The 8,322-nt window shown below is 28.0% G+C and overlaps 1 protein-coding gene across 2 annotated transcripts; it reads right to left on the reverse strand.

Annotated features, from left to right (window-relative positions):
* Positions 1–1,533: 1,533 nt before the first annotated feature.
* LOC109337864 (putative invertase inhibitor) lies at positions 1,534–2,330 on the reverse strand. Of its 2 annotated transcripts, XM_019574941.1 has the most exons (2): positions 1,734–2,330; positions 1,534–1,683 (listed from the first exon to the last, which is right to left on the reverse strand). In XM_019574941.1, the coding sequence occupies exons 1-2, from the start codon at positions 2,270–2,272 to the stop codon at positions 1,680–1,682; spliced, it is 543 nt and encodes a 180-aa protein (XP_019430486.1). In that variant the 5' UTR covers positions 2,273–2,330; the 3' UTR covers positions 1,534–1,679. The 2 variants fall into 2 exon arrangements, with proteins under 2 accessions (XP_019430486.1, XP_019430485.1); XM_019574940.1 differs by lacking the exon at positions 1,534–1,683 and having other exon boundaries at positions 1,690–2,330.
* Positions 2,331–8,322: the final 5,992 nt, after the last annotated feature.

Consider the following 8,322-nt stretch of genomic DNA (forward strand, 5'->3'; position numbering starts at 1 on the left):
AATAATGAATGTCACTTTTAGTCATTTTGTAAATTTTAACTAATTACAAAGCTCATTTTATCAAATAACTCTAGTTTAATAAGTTACATTTACAACTATAAGCATTCAACTACATGAACAACTACGACCTAGAAGCTCATAACTAAAAAGCTCCAAGCTCACAAAGTTTTCATAAGAAGAATCATACTCATGTCATAATCAAAATGTAAAGGGAATAATATAAGAGTGAACATTTCATTCCCTCATGATATTGGTGGGTATAATTTTAGTTCATATAGAAATTAAATTATCACTTTTTTGGTACTATGAAAGGGATCCCTTCAATATGTGACTAATGAATTAATATCTTCTAAGGTGCATAAATATCCATTCTAATAAGTGTTGCTCTCAACAATTGAATCATTGATTTTTTTATCTTCCTAAGATCTAGTGGGTCAACCGCTAGAACAACAAATTGTTGTTTAATTTATCACTTTAATCTCTAAATTTTTTTTTGTGACTTACGTTTGTCTCTCTGTTACTAGACCACTACTAAAATAATATTACAACTTTAATTATAGGTAATGCTCAATTTAGATCTATCAAAATATTTATGTATGCCAATTTTGTTGTTTAAAAGTTGAAAATTTTAAAATTAATCTTTAAGAATATTAATTGATATTAAATTAGTTCTTTTTGAAGTGAAGTGTTTCAACAGTTTGTTCTAAATAGTATTTAATTTTACACAAATTTGAATTTTTAGGAACTAATTTTATTTTGTTAAATGGGTGAGTGAAGTGTCACACGAGTCACCACTCTGTTAAATCAAAGAGTCAGTGTCATTTGATCATTTGGAATATGATTCTTATTAGTTGACATTTCACTTTTACATGAGTTACATCCATTCTAGCTTAACATGTGAGAATAGTGAATCACACTTCCATCCAATATGAATCTTAAAAAGGTGTAATATTTGGAGTCATATCTTTTGTCACAAATTTTATAACACTCCATATATCTTTTTGTTTTTTATTGATAAAAAAATAAAACATACATTAAATATATGTTAGCTCTGAATTTATGACTAATAAAAAACAATAGATATTTGCAATATGATATAATATTTGAAATAGAAGATATGCTCCAGTTATATTTTGTATATTAAGAAGGTATTTTTACAACAGCAAATGGCCCATCACCTATTCCATACGCAACTATGTTCAAATCAATAATAATAATAATAATAATATCTTTGGTTCTGATCATCACCACGCCTCATATAACTCCAACTAAAAGCGAAAGGAATAAACCTTGAGTCTAGGAAGAAGAACTTGACTAGTACACAACCATTCAAATAAAAAATAAAGCCCATTCTGCCATATTTTTTTGGGTATCCTTTCATCTTTTGGTAATGAATTAATCTCTTTTGAGATATGTTATTCTCTTCTCAACAAGTATCACTCCCAATAATAAAATTTGATATTTTGATCATATATCATTATACCAATATCTTATTGGTCCCTTTCTCTAAACACCTTGTTGATCCCATTCTCCCATATAATTAAAGCTCTTCACACTTTACAATTTCAAAGCCAATATAACTCTATAACTAGAAAAAACAATTTACACACCAGACTGTTACATCACGAATATAACAATCAAATAATAAATAGTCTTTCAGAAAAAAGCTCATGAAAATATTAGATTATATTAGTCTCAATACACACTGTATATGCGTTTTTCCTCAAGTGTGTTGATTAAACATTTGGATGAAAGCCAAAGATATTACATTGAGTTGAAAGTAAACTTTGTTCTCCTTTGTTAAAGGAGAAACTTCACCTTTCTTATCCTTGAATTGATCTTCACATGTAACAGACGTATCCAAGGCAGCACTTAACTTTATATTAGCCGTGCCAAAATCCTTGGATTTAAAAGCAACCATAGCATCATTTAGAGTTGAAATTGAACCCTTGTAAAGATCAAAGCAATCTTTTAGGCAAGCCTTGGTATATTGACTAAAAGTTTGGTTATTCAAGAGCTTCAAAATGTTGGCAATGATATTGGTTCCATTGGTCTTAGTTATCTGAATTGATATGCCCACAAGATCTTCTAACTTGGTGGGTGGATTGTTCTTGGAGATATTGGCCTCAAGGGATGAAACACAGAAATCATAGCTCAAATTTGGGTCATGGTTGGAGGCCTCTTTGCAAGATTGAGGGATAAGGTTGGAATCATTTGAGGAGCATTGAAAGAGAAAGAGAAGGAAAAGAACAAGGGATAAGGTAAACCTCATGATTTGTTGTTTCTTCTTCTTGATTCTTGTGGAGTTTATTTGTAAGAAATATGATAGTATTTTAGTTTTTTGAATTGTGATGGATATGTATATTTATATATACCGTAGAACATAAGAGTTTATGTTAAGAAGAGGTTTTTTTGTACTACCAAGTGTATCATATTATCTATAAGGAATTAATCTATTTTCGGATTCGTAGTTGTCCCTCTCAACAAATATTGCTCCCAAGAATCAAACCATCGACCTTGAAGATCTAATATAACCTTACATTATTAGACCAACACATACTTAATATTCTAACTAAAGTTTTAAGGAATATGCAACTCTGTGTGTAAAAATAATAGAGGAGAGAATTTCAGTCATCTTACATTAAAATTTTCCAACTCAATTCAAATTACTAGAAAATTCAATTTGACTTTTGGATTCCAAAAGTTTTAGATATAAATATATTTTTGTTAATGTGAACATTAAATTTTATCTAACTACTTTTTGTAGAATATATATAAATATAAAAATTAAAAAAAATAATAATAAACACAATATTATGGTTTTTTATGTGGTTTTATAAAATCAAATAATTATTTTTACTTATTTATAAATATTATAATAATTTTTAGGATTTTATAGGATCGTTAATAAATTTTGACTAAAAAAGTGATTCACTCATTTTTGTGGTTATATATATAATTTTTTTTTACCTAATTATGAGTATTATAATAATTTTTATGTTTATGTAAAATTATTTAAATTATTAAAAAAATATTTTTTAGACATCCGAAAACCAATTTTGTCTCTATTTAAATTTTTTAATTCTAATTAATGGTTACAACACCAATTTACTACCATCAATTTCGAATTTTTGAATATTAAAAATCATTTAATAAGTCGATATAAATTTGTTTATTGAGTCATTATGAACTCATTAGTCGAAGGACACTAAGAATGATTTAATATGTATATATTGACAGTATAAGTGTTTTTTACATTATCAGTCAATTATCCACCATTTATATATGTTAACTACTATTGACCTATTAACTCTCATATAAAAGTAATACAATAAATAATATATTGATAGTGTAAAAAACTTTACACTAACAATTGCATAGATTTTAAACTCTTTGTTGAATATGGTAATTTAAACGGTTTAATGCATGGTTATTGCCTTGTTAACATGGAATGTCACCAAATTTTAAAATAATCTATTCAACCCCTTCTTAATAGTGGGGAGAATCACATGGAAAGTGGACCAAAAAAACATGAATAAAAAGTTAAAAGAGGAAAGAGAGTAATTAAACCTTTTCTATTATTTTTATTAATTTAAATATGGGAATGGAGCATCTTCTGGTATAAGGAGATAAATTATCTCCTCCTACCAATGAAATCATGACATGTGTCTTGTTTCATCATTTTCTATAAAAATATTTTTAAAAAATAAACAAAATAGCACACATGTCACATTTTTACTGGCTAGAGGAAATAAGTTATCTCCTAATATAAGGAAATACATTATTCTCTTTAAATATTTGAATAGTAATACATGTTAATATAATAATGGTAAGAGTAAATTACATTCACATCCCCTGAATTTAGTGAAATTACACTCACATTGCACTCACTAACCTCGTAATATAAGATAGATAAATATAATTTCTTAAATAACAAATGGTGATAGATGTAATTAAGTCAAACAAAATATGATATATTGTGAAACAAGTCCAAATAGTACAAGGGTCGATGTCTATTCTTTATTTTGGTTAGTTACAATATAGTATAAGAGTAATTTAAACATTTCTTTAGACTTATTGATGCAGTTTGTAACGAATAAAAAATAATGAATATACATCAAGTTTTATACTACTTGGACTTTTCTCCATAATATACTATTTTTATTTGAGTTAATTACACTCATCGTTATTTTTGTTTAAGAAATTACACTTAAATATCGTACAAAGCAATGATAGTCAATGTAATGTATATGTATAATTATGGAAGATTTGTGTAGGTTTTAAAAATGTATGAGTGATATGTGTAATTTCACTAAAACTCAAGGGGTGCCAATATAATTCACTCAAATGGTAATATTATACTAATAATAAAATTATATATATATATTAATTAGAATGTAGTAAAAGTTATTTTGGAGAATCTAATAGTTAGATTATGACTCGTGTTATATCTTACTTTCTACTTGAGAAATACTTACAATCATTAGTATTTCTCTGTTATTTTTTAAACTAGAAAGTCGATTCACAACCAATGTGGTCTCTTATTCTATTAACTCTCCTTAAAATAAATATTGTAATTAAGAAATTATTTTGAAAATCTAGTAGTGGGTGAAAAATGTTTCAAACATTAGTAATGCCCATCCTATTTATCAAAGTGGAAGTAAGTTCACGTGTAATCTCTTATGCTACTAATTCTCTTTTAATTTAAATAATTGCTTTAACAAAAAATAAATACATATTTTAATTATTCAATTATTTTTAAATTCTAATAGTGAAGTTAGAGCTTATGTTGTTTCTAACTTTATACTTAGATGGGAGAAACAATTGTGACATTATTACTACTTCTATTATTGTTCAAAATTTATGGCCAATGCGTCATCTTCATCGATTAATTCTCATTTAATTTAAATAACCACTTCAATAAAAATCAAAATGAATATTTTAATTAATTATGTAAATCGAGCTGAGAAACAATTATGGCCTTTAGTATTGTTTGTGGTATCATTATGCCAAAATTGAAATTTAACAACGTCCATTTAACAACACTCATATTGAATGTTGTTAAATGTAAGGCAGAAGTGAATCAATAATGCTCAGTGAATTAAGCGCTATTAAATGTGATATGTGAATACACATTCAATAACGTTTGCTTCAATAAGCACTGTTAAAAGTCATGCATTCACATATTCAACAATACTTGCTTCAACGACCATTGTTAAAAGTCATACATTCACACATTTAACAATGTTCGTTTCAGTGAGCGCTATTAAAAGTCACACATTTAACAGTGATTGTTTCTGTGAGTGCGGTTAAAAGTCATACATTCAACTGTGCTTGCTTCAGTGAGCATGGTTAAAAATCATACATTCATACGCTTAACAACGCTTGTTTTAGTGAACGTTATTACAAGTCACACATTTATCAGCGCTTACTTCAGTGAGCTCTGGTAATGGTCATACATTTAAAAACAAAATTTCTTACACAATAATACACATATAATTTAGTTTTCTATTTCTCTTACTATTTTTGTTCTCCATGTGTTAACTTTTTTTTCTCTTTTGTTTTCAATTTCTCTCTTCAAACAAATTATCAGTTTTTTGTTTCTTTCTTCAAGCGTAAGGTGAATCGTTGTCTTACTTTACCTCATTTATTTTTTATTCACTCTTGCTACTTGTATTTACATCTATGTTAATTGCTTATTTTATAATATAGGAATCTGTCAATGTTTAATCTATCTGGAGCCGTTGGTGATTTACCAAACTTGCAATCTCTTTATGTATTTCATATATTTGGTTATTATTTTCTCATCCTTATTTTTTGTGTAAATTTTGATTTGACTCTCTTATTGTATTGAATCTGAACTTTGGCTTCTTGTCGTTGACAATAAATCCTTTTATTTCTTCAATTAAGGGAGACAAGAAATTCATGGATTAGTCATGTATATTGTCACCACCTTCGTCCCTTTCATTAGTGTATATATTCTTCTAGGTTAATCAATTTGAACTAAGAGAGACAAGTTCATGCAATGGTTTATGAATTGAGTTTTCAGAATGATATTTTTATTGTAAATGTGGTGGAGTTGAGCATGTTTGTCATGTGTTTGATAGAATGTCTGAAGATATGTTATTTTATTTAGAAAGTAGATATTTAGCAGTGTTCGCTTCAGTGAGAGTTGTTAAATATTTATTTTCTACATTGCTTCAAAAGCGTTATTGAATCTAACATTATATTCTACTACGCTCACATAGATAGCGTCCGAAAGTGCTATTAGTGACAATTTTAAGTGCTTGCTATTCTGGCATATTATATTTATCAAATTTGAAAATCGGTTCACGACCAATGCAGTCTCTTTTGCTATTGACTCTCTTTTAAAATAAAATTGTCAATAAAAATAAATAAAAATGTTTTAAATAGATAATTTTTGGAAACTAATAGTGAGATTACGACCCATGTTGTATGTTATTTTCTTCTGTGAGCTGGGAAGTGGCTCCTGTCATTAGTAATGTCTTTACTATTTATTGAAATGAGAATTTGGTTCCTAATAGTTGACCAATGTGGTCTCTTATGCTATTAATCGCCTTTTGATCAATTAAAATAATGTCTTTAATTTAAATAATATATTATTTAATTTCCAATTCACAGTTACGTAGTCTTGATTTTTCTATTAACTTAATACATATGAGGAATATGAATTTTCTTAAGACTAAAAAATAGTAAAATATGTTATTCTGTTTTAATAATTATTTTTAATGAAAATAAATTAAGGGCGTAACAATTCATACAATTAATTAATGAGGGTACCATAATCGAGTTCTGAGATCAAAATTCTAGTTTAAATACCATATAAATTGGACATAAAAAAAAGTTTTTTATGTAAACAAATGTTAAAATTATTTGGAAGAGGAATGAATCTACTTTCCATTTTTCTTAGCCAATGATCGGGTAGCGACAATTAGAAAAAGAATTGATTAATTTGATGGAGTGGGGGAATCTGATGCTAGAAGTTAATTAACGAAAGAGAAGACAGTCTGGCAAAAGCTAAAAGAAAGGTCCATTCTGATGCTTTCTTGGAGCATTTCTGTTATGATTTGTTTTTTTATGGTAATCTTATCTAAGTACGTCATCTTAGCTAAAAACCCCACAAGAAATATTGGCACGTAACTCATGCATACATGTGAACTCTTGTAGCAAAAGAATGCTCATAGTAACAACAAAGAGAATTGGGATGTGGTTACTTTCAATAGTTTATGGCATTATTTATATATAAGTGTTTGACAAAGTAGAAAGAAATAAAATATGAGAATCACACAATATGTTCACTTTACTTGGACTCTTGGAGAATTTCATGATGAAAAATGCTTTAGAAATTAGAACCCAGATGGTGGAGACCAAGTACATCAGATTTGTACCTTTTGTTGTGAGGGTAGATGAGGATGTTGTGTTTTGGTGTTATTTCTTTGTGTTTTGTTCTACATTTTTTACTTTTCTTTTATTGTTCTCTTCTACTTATAGAATACATCAAACAAAGCTCATATTATTTTTAATAATGGGAATTTTATAGGTTATGGTTTATTAGATCAAATTAAAATTGGGTAACAAACTTGGTTTGATGCTAATGTCAGAAACTCGTCTATTTTTTCTGATAGCTGCAATCCTTTAGCTTCTATTTTGAATAAACCAGGAATTAGGATCCCTGTCTCCAAAATTTTATGTCATCATGTCTCAAACCAATCATATTACATTAGATAATATAAAAATATTATTTTATATTTTTTTAAATAGGTGACAATTTCTAATTAGCTTGGGACACAATGAGACACAAAAAATATGACAACAGATCCTCACTCCATTGTATAAGATGGAATTGGTCGTATGTAATTTGTTGAAGGGTTAAGTATCTCATTTATACTACTTTTTCAATACACTCTCGTGATGAATTGCTTCCACTTATGCAAAAGCTAAAGTTGTTAGTCTTGATGTAACTTTATTTACCCCACTAAGGCGTGCTAAGGCAATGTAATTCCCTCCCATCATGTACTGTGTTATCCTATGAATCAAACTTGTGAACAAGCAGTTTGCTATATTAAGGAACATGGTTTGGGATATTAAGCCCAACATGGGTGTTAAGCCCCATCAAATCACAAAGTTGACATTGTACTCCATAAATCTAACAATCTCACCATCAACATTATCGGGGGATTCGAATTCATGACTTGGCTCTGATATTAGTTTAAAGATCAAGTGCTTACAAACCAATTAGGCCAAAAGTTATAATTGTTGATCAAGATACAACTTTATTTCCGTAAGTCTTACCGACTAGTG

This window comes from Lupinus angustifolius, unplaced genomic scaffold, assembly GCF_001865875.1.
Source record: "Lupinus angustifolius cultivar Tanjil unplaced genomic scaffold, LupAngTanjil_v1.0 Scaffold_12_5, whole genome shotgun sequence".
NCBI classification, from domain to species: domain Eukaryota; kingdom Viridiplantae; phylum Streptophyta; class Magnoliopsida; order Fabales; family Fabaceae; genus Lupinus; species Lupinus angustifolius.

What these genes read in the sequence shown, in the direction of transcription:
- LOC109337864 (XM_019574940.1), bottom strand. Translation starts at nt 2,272, where the DNA reads ATGAGGTTTACCTTATCCCTTGTTCTTTTCCTTCTCTTTCTCTTTCAA.